The 17,758-nt window shown below is 48.3% G+C and overlaps 1 protein-coding gene across 1 annotated transcript in view; it reads right to left on the reverse strand.

Moving 5' to 3' along the window:
• The window catches only part of LOC143975971 (uncharacterized), an 87,487-nt gene that overhangs the window by 6,438 nt on the left and 63,291 nt on the right, over nt 1-17,758 (reverse strand). Inside the window, exon 11 of the mRNA XM_077478499.1 lies at nt 10,567-16,897. Coding sequence (XP_077334625.1) covers nt 10,608-16,897 — 6,290 coding nt within the window. The 3' untranslated portion in view covers nt 10,567-10,607. The remainder of the gene's footprint in view (nt 1-10,566; nt 16,898-17,758) is intronic.

Below are 17,758 nucleotides of genomic sequence, written 5' to 3' on the forward strand. Positions count from 1 at the left end.
TCCTGGTGTCTGTTACCTTGTGAGGCCCCTGCTGTAACGGTACTCCCCTACTCCGGTATCGGCCTCGGTTCCCCCCTCTATTTTTTCCCCTTTTATTCCTCCTCCTCTCCCCCTGTGTACCTGGTCCCCAGCCACCCCCCCACCCTTTTCTTTTTGTCCCCCCTCCTCGGTTCCCTCTCCATCATGCTCTGTTCCACTCTCTCTCCCTTCTCGAGGCCTCTCGCACCTTTCTCTCCCTCTTCTCCCCCGTCACTCTTCTTTCTCTCTTCTCCCTCTGTTCCTCCCTGATCCGACCTTCCCCACCTCTATTTCCCCTGTGGCCGGGTTCCTATTACGATGGGGATTGATGCACCGGGACGCCTGGCGGATTTTCTCTGCTGGCACCTAGACCTGGGACTGGGTCTTTGGCGGGCTCTGACCTTTCTCGTGAGCTCCCACAGTATGGGACATGCTGCTATACCATATGACTTTTACGATTTGCAAATGTATTGATGAGACTATATTGGGCACTGTATGATTATGGTGCTGCGGGCTTGGCTCGCTCATATGCCTGGCTGCTGGTTGCTGTACCAGTGGGCGGTGTGTGTGTGCCGTGCTCCGTCGCTGGGATTGCACCCAGCGGACTTTTCGCTCTCATACTTCACCAGGCTTAACCTGGTAGTGTTTTGTTTTGGGATGTATGCTCCGGCTTGGTTGGGGGGGCTGAGAGCAGGGAGGGGGGGGTTGGGAAGTTTGACAGTTAATTTCAGGTTTAGTTGCAGGTTTTACTCGGGTGCCATTGTTCTCACGCTACACATGACCATAGGACTTGTTCCGGTACCAGTTATACTTTGTAAAATTCTTTTTGAAATGTATGATTATACTGTGCTGGGGGGGGTCGCTGTCTTGGGGATCGCCCGCCTTCCTCCTTATCCTAAGTTTATTACTTACTATCTCAGGGTGAGTTAAAATTCCTGTCCTGGAACGTTCGAGGGTTGCGGGATAAATTGAAACGTACAGCAGTGTTTGACCGTCTCAAATCCTATAGGGCTAATGTTATTGTGCTGGTGGAGACACATATTACCGGACAATTACAGCTGGCGTTGAAACGCCCCTGGATTGGCTGGGCATATCATGCCACCTATACCCCCTATTCCCGTGGGGTCACTGTCCTGGTGACCAAATCTACCCAATTTGAGCTAATATCTATGCGGACGGATCCCCAGGGCAGGTACCTGTTCTTGCATTGTGTTCTTTGTGGGGTCCAATATCTTTTACTGGCATTTTATGTTCCTCCGCCATACAACTCTACAGTCATCACTGAGGGTCTATCCTATATGGCCATGTACCCCTCCACCCCCGCCATTTGGCTAGGGGATTTTAACATGGTGCAAAATAGGGACTTAGACAGGATGCGTATCGCTGGGGATGCCTGTGGCCATGGTGAGACCAGATTGGGTCGCACACTGCGGGAGTTTTCACTTGTGGACCCATGGCGCCACAGGTATCCCGAGAAACGGGAGTACTCTTGTTTCTCTGCAACCCATTCCTCTATGTCCCGCATCGATTATATTTTAACGGCTAAGAGCCTGCTGCCCGGACTGGCGGACGCAGGGTACTGCGCCCGTTTGCTCTCGGACCACGCTCCCTGTTGGGCAACTCTCAGGCTGGCACGCCAGGCAGGTCCGAAGCAGTGGAGACTCCACCCCTTTTGGCTGTCGGCGTTGAGCGATTGCGAGGACATAGAGGAGGAATGGCGATTTTACTTTGACACTAACAGAGACTCGGCCCGCACGGATCACGTTTGGGAGGCCTTTAAATTGCATGTCCGCTCCACCCTCTCGCGGCGTATAGGCCGGCTGAAACAGGCTTCTCAGACACAGATGAAGCAGGTTACGGAGGCATTGGATGCGGTTACAGCCGACTTCTGTGCTGACCCTACCCAGGCAAAGGCACAGCTGCTCAGACAACACACCCGAGCGGTTGAACATCTACAATTTGAACAGGCTAAGCGGAAGCTATTTTTCACCAGACAACGGGTTTTTGAGCAGGGTGAACGCGCAGGGAAGCTTCTGGCATATTTGGCACACCAGGACTCCAGACCCCCGGTGGTGGTCTCCTTGACCAATCACCGGGGAGTTGAGGTGTCCGAGCCTCAGGTGGTGGCGGATATGTTTCGAGAGTTCTATATGACGACTTATACCTCTCAAGTACATACACCAAGAATAGAGACTAGGACTTATTTGGAGGGAATATCTCTTCCTAGACTATCCCCGACACAGGTTGCAGATCTTGATGCCCCTCTAACTTGTGATGAGGTCGCATTGGCGATTTCCTCACTGGCCTCAGCAAAAGCCCCCGGACAGGACGGTATCCCTCTAGATTTTTACGCCCAGTATTCTAATGTGTTAGTTCCAGAATTGTTGAAACTGTTCAAATATATGCTCGACTCGGGAACCCTCCCCGAGACGCTGCGTCAGGCCACCATCATTGTGCTACCCAAGCCTGGCAAGGATCCACACCTTCCTGAATCTTACCGCCCCATCTCCTTACTCCAGACCGATATCAAAATTTTAGCAAAAATCTTAGCCATCAGACTGAACAAGGTTATACTGTCCCTTGTACACCCAGACCAGACAGGCTTCATGCCGGGAAAGAACACGGCTATGAACATTCGCCGGGTATTTATGAATGTGCAAGCTAGGCATAGCTCGATGGGGTCGAGGGTGGTGGTGTCCTTAGACGCGGCCAAAGCCTTCGACTCCATTGAGTGGGAATACCTGTGGGAGTGCTTGGAGCGATTCGGTTTTGGCCCTGTTTTTGTGAGGTGGGTCACCCTACTCTACTACCAACCGACGGCCAGGGTCGCGGTGAACGGTTGGGTGTCGGATCCCTTCCCGGTCGGGCGGGGCACGCGTCAGGGATGCCCGCTGTCCCCCCTTTTGTACGCCCTCGCGGCGGAACCCCTGGCGGCCAGGCTCCGGCATCATCCAGGGATAGCGGGCCTCTGCAGTGGTACCCTTGTAGAATCCGTAAGTATGTATGCGGATGATACCCTATTGTACCTGGAGGATGAGGGTCCTTCGTTGCGGAATGCATTGGAGGTGTTGGGAGAGTTTGGCAGCTATTCGGGGTTGGCCATAAATTGGTCCAAGTCCCAGATCTTACCGCTGGATGCGTCGGTACCGGATCGTGATGCGGCCTCCCTTCCCCTCTCCAGGGTCTCCGAAATTAAATACTTGGGGGTACGTATTACCAGGGAGCCGCGGGATTACCTACTACTTAATGTTGAGCCATTGTTTTTATTTCTTAAGTCACGTACTCAGGCCTGGTCCCGTCTCCCTCTTGGGGTGATGGGCAGGGTTAATCTGACGAAAATGATTTTGCTCCCCAAAATTCTATACGCGCTCTGGCACTCCCCGGTTTTGATCCCTCTTCGATTTTTCAAAACGATAGACACTATTTTGAGTACTTTTATATGGGGATCCTCTAGACATAAGCTGGCGTGGACTACCCTTAAAAACCCAACGGGATCGGGGGGGGGGGGTGGCCCTTCCGGATTTTAGGGCTTACTATTTGGCGGCGCAACTGTCACATTTTTATCACCTGCACAGGGCGGATGGGGCGAGGTACCAGACGCTGGTGGGTGGTGGGGAGGGTATGCCCACTCATACTCCCCTTCAGCTACTCTTCAGGGCTGGGAGGGCGGGGGGTGTCTCGACCCCCCTGCTGTCCTACCACAGGCGAATTTGGAGACTGGCGTTGGGACTTGTTGGCGCTGACTTTCATCACTCGCATACCCCACTGTGGTGTAACCCTGCGCTGAACGAACTATTAACTGTCCCTGGAGCCGCCCTTTGGGCCTCCAGGGGCATTGTCTTTCTTCACCAGGTTATAACCCCTCTGGGCGTTCGCGACTTCTCAGCGTTACGTGCGGAATTTGACTTGCCTCCTTCTATGCAATTCCAATACCTACAACTGCGGCATGCACTTCAAACCCAATTTGCTGAGGGCCCTCCCAACGTACAGACTTTGTCTCTGGTTGAGTTATTACTGGGTGACAACTCGGCCCAATTAATCTCCACACTTTACAGTTTATTGAGGAGGAGGGAAATAAACCAGATTTCGGAGAGGGCTAGGATTAGATGGGAGGGTGACTTGGGCCCACTGGACGGGTCGGATTGGGAGGAAGTGTTAGAAAACGTTAAGCTGGTGTCATTGAGTATTCCGGACCGCCTTACACAGCTATATTTAATTCACAGATCGTACCTGACCCCTACTAGGCTAGTGAAGTTCCGACCTGGCTCAGACCCGGGGTGCCCCATGTGCTTCAGTCCTTCTGGTTCTTTCTATCACTTAGTATGGTTATGTCCTCAGATTCAAGTTTTCTGGATGCAAATAATTTCCTTCCTACACGACCACATGGGGTCACCCTTGCTCATGGACCCGAAAGTGTGCATATTAGGAATGCTCCCTGATGTCACGATTGATGTGTACCTTACCACGTTCCTACAGTCCACACTGTTTACCGCAAGAAAGCTGATAGCAAAGTTGTGGATGCGTCCAGCTCCCCCTGTGCTGCGGGACTGGATTGTAGCAATTAATGATAAACTGCCTTATATAAAACTAGTGTACAGTCACCGTGGATGCCCCGCCAAATATAACAAGGTGTGGGATAGATGGTTAAATACTGTGGAAACATGTGTGGACTGATGTTAACACGCCTGGTGTTCGTGCCTCGGGGCAATTGGGGGTGGGTTGGATGGGAGGTCCGTATGGCAACATATTCTGTTATCTAGAATGGTTCTCCTAGCTGTGCTAGGGATATGTCCAACATGGCATTGTTATACTGTGTGAGTTGTGTGGTTGCGCCCACTACCATTTTTTATTGTAACCCTTTTCTATGATTAATAAACCTGCATTTGTTAAATAAAAAAAAAAGACTCTAGGATCTTGGGATTGTAGAGTGGAGTAGCCAAGGGTCATCATTAGGAGGTAAGGAGATCCAACCATCGAAACAAGATGGTGGAACATGGACTTGGTAACTAACATAGCCAAGATCTCGGCAGATGGTTTACTAGCAAGGTCAGATCAGGCAAGAAATCAGTCCTGGTCCTGCTACTTCTACCTCTAACCTTTTGGATTCCTTGGATCTGATTTCTTGCCTGATCTGACCTTGCTAGTAAACCATCTGCCGAGATCTTGGCTATGTTAGTTACCAAGTCCATGTTCCACCATCTGGTTTTGATGGTTGGATCTCCTTACCTCCTAATGATGACCCTTGGCTACTCCACTCTACAATCCAAAGACCCAATTACTCTTGGCTCCTGTCGGTTCCTGTCTGTTCTTGGAATGTCTGAACTCTAATACCTTCCGTTTCCTGATAGTCCTGGTCCTGCTACTTCTACCTCTAACCTTTTGGATTCCTTGGATCTATCAGGCAACGGAAGGTAACAGAGTTCAGACATTCCAAGAACAGACAGGAACCGACAGGAGCCAAGAGTAATTGGGTCTTGGGATTGTAGAGTGGAGTAGCCAAGGGTCATCATTAGGAGGTAAGGAGATCCAACCATCAAAACCAGATGGTGGAACATGGACTTGGTAACTAACATAGCCAAGATCTCGGCAGATGGTTTACTAGCAAGGTCAGATCAGGCAAGAAATCAGATCCAAGGAATCCAAAAGGTTAGAGGTAGAAGTAGCAGGACCAGGACTATCAGGCAACGGAAGGTAACAGAGTTCAGACATTCCGAGAACAGACAGGAGCCGACAGGAGCCAAGAGTAATTGGGTCTTGGGATTGTAGAGTGGAGTAGCCAAGGGTCATCATTAGGAGGTAAGGAGATCCAACCATCAAAACCAGATGGTGGAACATGGACTTGGTAACTAACATAGCCAAGGTCTCGGCAGATGGTTTACTAGCAAGGTCAGATCAGGCAAGAAATCAGATCCAAGGAATCCAAAAGGTTAGAGGTAGAAGTAGCAGGACCAGGACTATCAGGCAACGGAATTTAACAGAGTTCAGACATTCCGAGAACAGACAGGAGCCAAGAGTAATACTAGGAGAAAGAGCCAAGAATACAGGAACAGGAACTTGCTAGCTTTCTAGGATACTTTATATGGGTACATTGGTACTTGGGTGCCCCCAGGAACATGGACACTGACTTATCTGGTCTTAGCAGGAGGCCTTTCACCAGTAACAAGGCTCTAGGATCATGGGACTGTAGAGTGGAGTAGCCAAGGATTATCATTAGGAGGTAATGAAATCCAAACATCAAAACCAGATGGTGGAACATGGACTTGGTAAATAACGTAGCCAAGGTCTTGGCAGGTGGTTTACTAGTAGGGTCAGTTCAGGCAAGAAATCAGATCCAAGGAATCCAACAGGTCAGAGGTAGAAGCAGCAGGACCAGGACTATCAGGAAAAGAAAGGTAACAGAGTTCAGGCAAACAGACAAGAGCCAGAAGTAATACTAGGAGAAAGAGCCAAGAATACAGGGACAGGAACTTGCCAGCTTTCTAGGATAGTTGATATGGGTACACTGGTACTTGGGTTCCCCCAGGAACATGGACACTGGAATATCTGGCCTTAATGGGAGATCTTTACCCAGTAAAAAGATTTTTGGATCATTGGACTGTACAGTGGAGTAGCCAAGAGTCATCGTTAGGAGGTAAAATGATCCAAACATCAAAACCAGATGGTGGAACATGGACTTAGTAAATAACATAGCGAAGGTCTCAGTAGGCTGTTTACTAGCAGGGTCAGGTCAGGCAAGAAATCAGATCCAAGGAATCCAACAGGTCAGAGGTAGAAGTAGCAGGATTGGGAGTATCAGACAAAGAAAGGTAACAGAGTCCAGGCAAACTGAGAACAGACAGGAGCCCGGTGTATTACTAGACATGTGCAATTCGTTTTGGTCCGAATACAAATTTGGACAAAATTTTGGTTATTCGGACATTTGGATGTATCAGAATATCAGAATGAAATAGTAACGAATTTCGCGGAAACATGTTAAAATTAGTTTTGTTTATTCATTTTCGAGACGTCAGAAGCGGCGGTGCCATCGGGTGACATAACTGGATGGCCCGGCCCTTGCCTATATAAGAGCTGTCAAAGCCGAAGAGAGGGCAGTCGGCAGGTAGCCTCTTAGGTGTGGGCATTGTGATGGACATGGAGGGACACCATTTTTTTTTCTTTTAATAAAGGATTTGTCAAAAACAGTTTCCTGTGTTTCTTACATTTTGACACTTTTTGGTGAATGGGTACGATTTACATGGGGGGGGAGGGGGGGGTCAGGATCTGGGGGCCCCCTTGTTAAAGGGGGCTTCCAGATTCCTATAAGCCTCCCCCCCCCGTAGACTCTGACAACCACAGCCCAGGGTTGTTGGGAAGAGGCCCTAGTCCCCACATTAGTAGAAGATTGTGACCATTAGATCAGGGCTCAAAATTTCAAGTCCTGAGCTACTAGCCAGGCCTTTAAGGGTTATTCGCCACCAGTTGCCCCACCCAACCCCGCCCCTAATTCCACCCCTAAACACACCCTCATAAATTATCTATGAAATGACACTTAAAGCGGGAGTCCACCGGGACTCCGCGTTTTTTTTTTTTTTTTTAAAGCCAGCAGCTACAAATACTGCAGCTGCTGACTTTTAAAATAGTGACACTTACCTGTCCAGCGCGCCCGCGATGTCGGCACCCGAAGCCGATCTCTAGGTCGTCTGTCGGGTCCTGCCGCCGCCATCTTGGGTATGGGAATCACGAAGTGGAGCCTTCCGGCTTCATTTCCCGGTTCCCTACTGCGCATGCGCGAATCGCGCTGCGCAATAAGGACGCTCCCCGCTGTCTCTGGGATCTGTGTGTTTCCCAGCAGGCAGCGGGGCACTTGCGGGAAGGGGCATAAGTTACGCCCCTTTCCAGAGAGAGCTATCCCGGAAGTGGGTGCAGTAACCTGGATTATCCAGGTAACTGCACCCCCCTCCCCCCTGAAAGGTGCTGATTGTGGCACCGGAGGGGGGGGAGGGTTCCGATGAGCGGAAGGTCCACTTTAGGGTGGACCTCCGCTTTAAATGTTTTATGCAGAATCAAGTTATAAAAATAAATATTAACAACAACTTTATCCATGCCCACCAATGCAGCCTGCCTGTGTCCACCTAAGCAGCCTGTGTCCACCTATGCAGCCTGTGTCCACCTATGCAGCCTGTGCCCACCATGCAGCCTGTGCCCCTCCTAAGCAGCCTGTGCCCCTCTTATGCAGCCTGTGCCCCTCCTAAGCAGCCTGTGCCCACCTATGCAGCCTGTGCCCCTCCTAAGCAGCATGTGCCCCTCCTAAGCAGCATGTGCCCCTCCTAAGCAGCATGTGCCCCTCTTATGCAGCCTGTGCCCCTCCTAAGCAGCCTGTGCCCACCTATGCAGCCTGTGTCCACCTATGCAGCCTGGGCCCACCATGCAGCCTGTGCCCAGCATGCAGCCTGTGTCCACCTATGCAGCCTATGCCCACCTATGCAGCCTACGCCCACCATGCAGCCTGTGTCCACCTAAGCAGCCTGTGTCCACCTATGCAGCCTGTGCCCACCATGAAGCTTGTGTCCACTTATGCAGCCTGTGCCCACCATGCAGCCTGTGCCCACCATGAAGCCTGTGCTCACTTATGCAGCCTGTGTCCAACATGAAGCCTGTGCCCACCATGAAGCCTGTGTCCACCTATGCAGCTTGTGCCCACCATGCAGATGCAGCCTATGCCCACCATGCAGCCTGTGCCCACCATGCAGCCTGTGTCCACTATGCAGCCTACCCGTGCAGGGGAGGAGAGGAACAGGAGAGCCGCCCGGATGATCAGAGCGCAGCGCAGGAAACACAGCAATAACAACTTTCATTTCAATTGCTGTGTTCCCACCATTCATCATCATATACAGCCCATCACCCTGGCCGGGAAACTTTGGTTGACATATTGCCCATCCCTGGATTGGATGGGTGAAGTCCTGGGACATGGAGGAGGGGCTGTATTTGACAGCGATCGGTGGGGAACACGGCAATGTGAAATGAAAGCGGTTATCGCCGTGTTCCCTGCACTGCGCTCTGATCACCTGGGCGGCTCTCTCTCTCTCTTCCCCTCCGCAATCGCTGGGCTGCCGGCGGTTCTCGCCCCCCTCGCTCCCAGGCAGCCATAGCTCGCCAGCCCTTAAAATCCACTCACAAAATGCAAGCGGATGAGTGGAATTTTTGAGGGCTGCATTCGATCTGCTGACCTTTGGACATATGCAAGTGCCTCCACCCGAGACTCAGTGGTTCCCAGTTTGGTGTATCAGGATATACCTCTATGGTAAAACGCTCACATGAAATGAGTTCTGGTGGACTGCATTGTTTCCTTTTTCTTTTAACCTCTAGGCCCTTTAAGGGGTTTGCTATGCCAGGAGGCGGAGTGCAACTTATGACCACGTGACTGCCATGATTGACTGTCACGGCGGTCAGATGATCAGGAACTTTATGTGAGCTGCCGGTCACTGTCAGCGCCTTGAGGCGATTCAGTTCGCATCGTAGCTCTATACAAATTATTCATTCATTCATTGTTCCGGGAGAGCGTGCACTGTCAGCGATATTGCACGCAAATATGCGGCTGCTCGATGCAAAGACCCAGCCGCGGAGAGGCCGCATATTTACGTGCATTCTGCTCCAAGGAGGTTAAGGACCGGCTTTGAGTTCCACTGTATTGATCCTTTCATGTGTTCTCCTGAAGAAGATCATTCGAAACGTGTTGAGTCTACATACAAAAGGTGTTGGAATCTATACATGATGTGAACCTCTAAGCCAGGGGTCTCCAAACTTTCTAAACAAAGGGCAGTTTTTTTTCCCCGTCTTTTCGATTTTAGGGGGCTATGCCTTATCTTTGGTATTAGGGGGGAGGAGTAGTGCCCCACTGTTGGTGTCAGCAGGAGGAACAGTGTTCAATTGTTGGTGTCAGTGGAAGGAATTATGTCCTATTGTTGGTGTCAGTGGAAGGAATTATGTCCTATTGTTGGTGTCAGTGGAAGGAATTATGTCCTATTGTTGGTGTCAGTGGGAGAAAAAAAAAATCCTCAAGGGCTGGAGAAAAGGCAAGCAAAGGGCCTGGCAGCAGTTTGGAGACCACTGCACTAAGCAGAGAGCATTTTCTTTTATATATTTTTTTGTATTGTTTTAATGTGTTCAAATAAAGAACAGTTTTATGAGACTCAGTTTTTCTCTTTATGGTCCATGACTACCAAATCAGAATCTTGCTAGATGTAGAACTATGAGCACTCCTAGGACAGGCGGACAGCGGGACCCGGAGAAGAGAAAAGGAACAACATCAAAAAGTAGAAGATATCAAGAAAGACATCACAAACAACAAAAAGGAAACAAGAGTTTCAACAGGCGGACACAGCGAGAAGACCACACCACCGGCCCAATACCTTCCAACCACTTGACAAATGGGGGACCTGGCCTCTGCTGACCACCAAGCATTCAGATGGACACATCCTCCTACATGGAGGTACCTGGCAGAACCCTTTCATATGGCATTACTGTATAGCTAGGTGCACCAGGCCAGGAGGTTCCCACACGGTCACTCACCTCTGACAGTTGAGGACGTCTTACAACTTGCTACGTGAAGGTCACAGAACAACTTCGGAGGGAAGAGTGTTGTTGTTGTCTGGAATATTATTCTCTGTGGCATGCAGAGCATTTTCCGTTGGAATTAATGTTGAGTGTTTATGGTCAACGAATGCTGAGCTATCACTGGAATTCACCAAGTCAGTATTGCACAGAGACAAAGCTTTTGGAGTTTGACTCTCTTCTGCTGGCAAGTTATTGATGGGCAAAATGTCATGTACTATGACTTTATCTGTGCCGTGTTCCATTGTAGAAATGGCCTCCACCTCAGGCCCAGAAGCTTCCTCTGTAGGATAAGGTTCAACCAGGCTACCAATGACTGGCGGGCTTCCAGGATGAGGGTCCCCAAACAGGTTTAAACTGGAAGCTGGGAGGGAATCCCAAAGTAAAGGCGCCTCATCAACACATGTTGGTGGGGGAAAAAATTCAGATGAGCCGTCACCGAGAAGAGAGGAGCGCACTGGCAAAGATTCAACTTCTATTAGGTTTCCATTGGGATCAGCTGCAAATTTGACTGAGCCGTCAGTGGGAAAGGAAGCAGAAAGCAGCGAAGACTCCACTGACGAGGCCGCATTTAAGATATCGTTCATAGATGTAGAAGGGTTGTCACCTAACCATGCGAGAGATGTAGAAGGGTTGTCACCTAACCATGTGAGAGATGTAGGGTCAGTTGGTGGCACCTGGCTGAGTTCAGATGACCATTCAGAAGAGCTATTGGATGGCAATGAAGTGGGTAAAAATGAAGTTTCAGTTGATGGTTGGCTACAATTTTCTTCTATATTAGATTCAGCTGATTCATCTGTGCAAAGGGCCATGCATGCAATAAACGTGTCAGGTTTTAGAACTTCTGGATTTTCAAGACTAGATGCTGCTGGTAATTGATCAGGGGCAACAGAGCTGGAACCAGGAAAACTTACAATCGGTGGAAATTGTGAGGAATATTCTTTGGTTTCAGGCTGGGCGATGGCAGGAAGTGGAGTAGATTCGGTTATATTCTCAGTTGGCAGAACCTCAGATGGTCCATCATAGGACTCAGCTTGAACTTCAGCTGGGATGACAGGGGGAAATGGGGGAAATTCATTTTTACCCTCAGTTGTTAGAAGCTCGGTTTTAGTATCCCTAATTTCTCCGAGAGGTTCAGGTAAGCTACAGACAGGAGGGGAGAAGGATACCGGTATATCTTCCTCTGGTTTATGGACTTTAGACTCAGAAGAACTCTCAATGGGAAGGGAGACAGGCAAAGATAAAGGTACCAGAACCTCAATTTGGTTAGCTTCATCTTCAGACTTAAATGAACTGTCAGGAACAAGTATAACTTGTGGAACTTCAGTTCTGTCATCTTCTGGTTCAGTTTGAGCCTCCAGTAAGCTGTTGGTGGATAGGGAGTCTGTAACAGGTAAAGTTTGAAGTGGTGTAACCTCAGTTGGCGTATTGAAGATTTCACCCTGAGATTCAAGAGAAACAACAATGTCAGATAATATAATCTCAGGTTGTCTATCTTTTATGTCAGCTTGAGGTTCTGACACCATATCAGTGGTAATAACGGCAGACACAGGTAAAGTCTCAGGTCCAGCAAGCTCACTTTGATTAACCTCACCAAGCGACTGGCATGAAATATTAGTAGTGAGAGATGCGGTGACAGGTAAATACTCAAGAGGTGGTTCACCAATTTGTTCCTTAATGGGTTTTGCTTGAGAGTCTAGAGAGCCATTGAGGGGAAGAGGCAAAGATTGACTTGATGGAACTTCAGTTTGGATCTTACAGGGCTCTTCTTTTGAGTTGATATGGGGAATAGTGGCCAATACAGACGTACAATCAGTTAATGTGGTCATCTGATCCTTCTGGTATCCTGTAGAGCTATCAGAATGTAGACTGGTGTACTCGGGCAATTGAGGAACTTCAATTTGATTAATATTGTCCTTATCTTGGGGCCTGGCTGAGCTCCCAGTGTAGAGGAAGTCAGCCAATTGCATGGCTGCATCAGCTGAAACCTTACTTTGATGAATATTGTCCTTGGCTTGGGACGTAGGTGCACTGTCCGTGTAGAGGAAGTCAGCCAATTGTATGGCTGCATTATTTGAAACCTTAGTTTGATTAATACTGGGTTCAGATTTGGGAAGGGTAAAAGGCACTGGTGAAGTCTGAGGTTGAACAACCTGATCCTGATCATTGCTTAGGTTTTGTTCAACTTTTAGTGAATTTTCAGTGGAAAGAGATACAGGTTCATGTATGGCCTCAATTGATGGAACGTTAGATTGGTATTCAGTATTTTCAGATTCTGGTGACCCTTCAATGGAAAGAGATACCGTTTCCTGAATGACCTTAACTGATGGAACGTCAGATTGGTATTTGGTATGTTCAGATCCTGAAGACCTTTCTGTGGGGAGAGACACAGGAAATGTATCAAACTGAGCGCCACTAACAAAGTCATTCAATTGAGAATCATTGAAACCACCAACGGGAAGGTTTTCAGGTATAGGTATTGTCTCGACTGATGAAAGGTCAGTTTGATTACAGCTGGGTACAGACTGGAAAAAGGAAGACACGTCCATGGAAACAGTTTCCACCGGCAGACCTTCAGTCTGGTTGCCAATATCGTCAGTTTGAGATTCAAGACGAATGGTAGTACAAAGTGGAGCACTTGCAGGAAAAGTTTCTATAGGTGGAATTCCAACTTGTTTTTCTATGTGTTCAGCTTGGTTTCCTAGTAGGCTATTGATGGGAGGATGAGTAGCAATAGGTAAGGTAGGTAGTATTGGAAGGCTAGTTTGGAAATCACTTGGTTCAGCTTGAGGTTCAGGTAAGGTTCTGGAAAGAGAGGCTGCCTCCGGTAAAGACTCCACTGGAGAAACCTCAGTTTGATTTTTAATTGGTTCTTCTTGAGATTCAGATAAGATGCCAGAAAAAGGGGCAGCTGGAGAAACCTCAGTTTGTTTTTTAGTTGGTTCTTCTTGAGATTCAGATAAGATGCCAGAAAAAGGGGCCACTGGAGAAACCTCAATTCGTTTTTCAGAGAGTTCTTCTTGAGGTTCAGGTAAGATGGTGCAAAGAGAGGCCACCACAGGTAAGAAGTCTTCTGGAGAAACTTCAGTTTGTTTTTCAATGAGTTCATCTTGAGATTCAGGTACAATGCCAGAAAGAGAGGCCACTACAGGTAAGGATTCCACGGGGGAAACCTCCATTTGTTTTTCACCAAGTTTATCTTGAGATTCAGGTACGATGCTGGAAAGAGAGGCCACCACAGGTAGAGGTTCCTCTGGGGAAACCTCAGTTTGTTTAATTGGTTCCTCTTGAGATTCAGATAAGATGCCAGAAAAAGTGGCCACTGGAGAAACTTCAGTTGGTTTTTCAAAGAGTTCTTCTTGAGGTTCAGGCAAGATGGTGCAAAGAGAGGCCACCACAGGTAAGAAGTCTTCTGGAGAAACTTCAGCTTGTTTTTCAATGAGTTCATGTTGAGTTTCAGGTACAATGCCAGAAAGAGGGGCCACCACAGGTAAGGATTCCACTGGGGAAACCTCCATTTGTTTTTCACTGAGTTTATCTTGAGATTCAGGTAGGATGCTGGAAAGAGAGGCCGCCACAGGTAGAGGTTCCCCTGGGGAAACCTCAGTTTGTTTTTCACCGAGTTCCTCTTCAGGTTCAGGTAAGATGATGCATAGAGAGGCTACCACAGGTAAATAATCTACTGGAGAATCTTCAGATTGTTTTTCATTCACTTCATCTTGAGATTCAGGTAAGATGCTGGAAAGAGAGGCCACTACAGGTAAAGATTCCACAGGAGAAACCTCAGTTTGTTTTTCACTGAGTTCCTCCTGAGGTTCAGGTAAGATGGCACAAAGAGAAGCCACCGCAGGTAAGGATTCTAATGGAGAAACCCTAAGTTGTTTTTCACCAAGTTCATCTTGAGATTCAGGTAAGATGCTGGATAGAGAGGACACCGTAGGTAAGGATTGCACTGGAGAAACCTTAAGTTGTTTTTCACGGAGTTCCTCCTGAGGTTCAGGCAATATGTTGTAAAGCGAGGCCACCACCGGTAAGGATTCTACTGGAGAAACATCTGTTTGTTTTTCACTCGGCTTGGCTTGAAATTCAGGTGGGTTGTTGGTAGGAAGAGAGGCTGATAAAGGTAAAACTTCAGTAAGTGGGACATCAGCTTCAACTTGAGGTTCGGGTAAGTTGATAACAGATACTGTCTCCGCTGAGGGAATCTTAAATGCTATATTAATGGGTTCAGTTAGAGATAAAGGAAAATTTTCTGCTGATGATACTTGAATTTGATTATAAATGGGTTCAGCTTTAGCTTCAGGCAAGTTGTTGGAGGAAACTTTGATCTGGTCTTTGTAGAGTTCCACCTGAGAAGTGGATATGCTTGTTTCTCTAGGTAAACTGTCTACTGTTGGAACCTCTGCTTGTTGAGATTCAGGTTGGCCAACAGTGGCCAAAGAAGAAGATGCTAGTGCCAAGTCCACTGGTTGTACATCAGCTGACTCGTTGGTGACTTCGATCTGAGATTGTGGTGGGTGGTCTGAAAGACAAGAGGCGTTATGTTCCTGTGTCTCAATATAATCTAGAGTTTTAGGTTTAAGTTGGTTCGAATTTACAGTTAAAGTCTCTAAGTTAGGAACATTGGTTGACGTAATCCCAGGCAAAGTCCCGGCAGAGATGGAAGCCGACCTGCTAGTCAGAGATTTTCCAAACGCTGGCGCCTTTACAGTAAAAGAATCAGTTGTTCTTGCACTAAAAGGTGTATAAGGTGGAGGAGCAACATATTGTAATATAGACCTCAAAGAAGAAGATGAAAATGGAGTTTTGCCTTCTAATGTAATTGGCGAATCAGCCAAAGGAGAAGGCGGTTGACCCTCAACATTGGTCTTAGAGGAAGCATGTGATTCATAGCTGTTTATTGAGTAAACATTTGATTTTGTTTCTGGGAGTTTTCCTGCAGTAACAGAAATAGGTGGAGATGGTAATAATCTTTGGTCAATGGAAGCAGCACAAGTGGAAGAAGCTTGTGCAGCTAAAACTGGTTCCTGTGGTGCAAAGGCTGGCCCAATAGCTTTTGCACTTAATAGAGAATCGAGTCCCGGTGCCTCAGTGCTGAGTGGTGTGGTGGAAATCTTTGCATCGGTAACTGGTGTGACACTTGCAAATGCAATTTCTGATACAGGACTGGAGATGGAGACCGTAGCCTTTATTGCTGCTGGTGGTCCTTCAGGTGTGTGGTAGCTCCTCTGTGACTTTGGACTGTGCCCTTGGTCCGCAAGATCTTCAGATGTGTTCAGACTATCAACGGGCACAAACTCTGCTCTGTATACATCACCAGGTATCTTTGTGTTTGTAGCATCTGGAGTGTCAAAGTTTGTAGATGGTGGAATGTTAAGTGCTGGAGGTCTCGTCTGAGCTTTGATCCCTATGCCTTGTTGTAGAGGCTCCTCTGATGTTAGTGTTACATATTCAGCCCTGTAGGGTACATCATACAGATATTGTTGTGGAGATACAGTACTCTGATGAGGAGATATAGAGCTCTGAGGAGGAGATATGGAGCTCTGAGGAGGAGATATGGAGCTCTGAGGAGGAGATATGGAGCTCTGAAGAGGAGATATGGTGCTCTGAAGAGGAGATATGGTGCTCTGAAGAGGAGATATGGTGCTCTGAAGAGGAGATATGGTGCTCTGAAGAGGAGATATGGTGCTCTGAGGAGGCAGTATGGTGCTCTGAGGAGGCAGTATGGTGCTCTGAGGAGGAGATGTGGAGCTCTGAGGAGGAGATGTGGAGCTCTGCGGAGGAGATGTGGAGCTCTGCGGAGGAGATGTGGAGCTCTGCGGAGGAGATGTGGAGCTCTGCGGAGGAGATGTGGAGCTCTGCGGAGGAGATGTGGAGCTCTGCGGAGGAGATGTGGAGCTCTGAGGAGGAGGTATGGAGCTCTGAGGAGGAGGTATGGAGCTCCAAGGAGGTGATATGGAGCTCTTAGGAGAAGATATGGAGCTCTGAGGAGGCGATATGGAGCTCTGAGGAGATATGTTCTCTTTTACGTGTGATGGAGAGCCTCGCTTGGTGGAAATCGGAGGGGGTATAAAGGAAGGTAAAGAGTCCATCTTTGTAGATGTGCCTGGCAGTGGGGCCTTGGAGAAGATGAAGGCAGGAGAACATGCTGGAGGTGTGCTAGAAGAAGGGCCACTGAATGAGTCTCTTTTCTGGAAACCAGGAAAATAGGATGGACTTCGGGCTGGAGGGGTCAATATAGACTCTGTCACGCTGCGCTGGTATCGGAATGTTGTTCTGCCGGAAAAACCTTCAATGAAAAGAAGATTTGAAGTCAAGTTTTCTCATATTTATTCATGACAGGTACATATATCATTTGTACTCATCATAATTATGTGAATGATTCTCTGAATGAACCATCCCATTGGTCTTAAACATAGGAGTACAAGCTGTCATGTCTATCTGTGAAGATTGTCAACTGAGCCCTTAGTGATAACCCAGCCCTCCATTAACTTGTCAGTAAACCCTGCCAGGGGACCAATACTCGTACAGCTAATGCTACAGATAATGCTTATTCTCGTACACATGTCCTAGCATACAGACGAGCCCGGGCCAGTAACCAACATGCACTGACAAGTCGGCACATCTGTGTTTGCCATCGCTCATTGGCGTGCACGTCCACGCACATTGCTGTTGCATGCCCGCTTACATCCGATCCAAGGAATGGCACCAAGATGCCTATTTAAAGGCGGTCCAGATGTGTTCTCATTCCTGGATGTTATGCAGCTGCCCATGACCTGTGTTCCTGCTCTTGCTGTCTGATCTCATGTTACCTGCTTCTGACCTTGCTTTGTGAATTCTGGACTCTGACTTCAGCTTGGCTCTGACAACTCTCTGCTGTCTTCCTGGTAAGGACCTGCTGTCTGACTACAGGGCGCCTGATGGGCACTGATAAGGGGGCACTGATGGACACTGTTATGCGGCACTGATAGGTGACAATGACGGGCGGCACTGATAGGCATCACTGATGGGCGTCAACGAAGGGCAACAACGATAAAGCTGCACTGATAAGCTGCATTGATGGGCACTGATAGGCTGCATTGATGGACACTAATGAGCACTGATAAGGCTGCACTGATGGGCTGCTGTAGGCTGCACTGATGGGTACATA

This window comes from Lithobates pipiens, unplaced genomic scaffold (assembly GCF_037356315.1).
Source record: "Lithobates pipiens isolate NorthernLeopardFrog02 unplaced genomic scaffold, aLitPip1_a1.2 Scaffold_13, whole genome shotgun sequence".
Classification (NCBI taxonomy): Eukaryota; Metazoa; Chordata; class Amphibia; order Anura; family Ranidae; genus Lithobates; species Lithobates pipiens.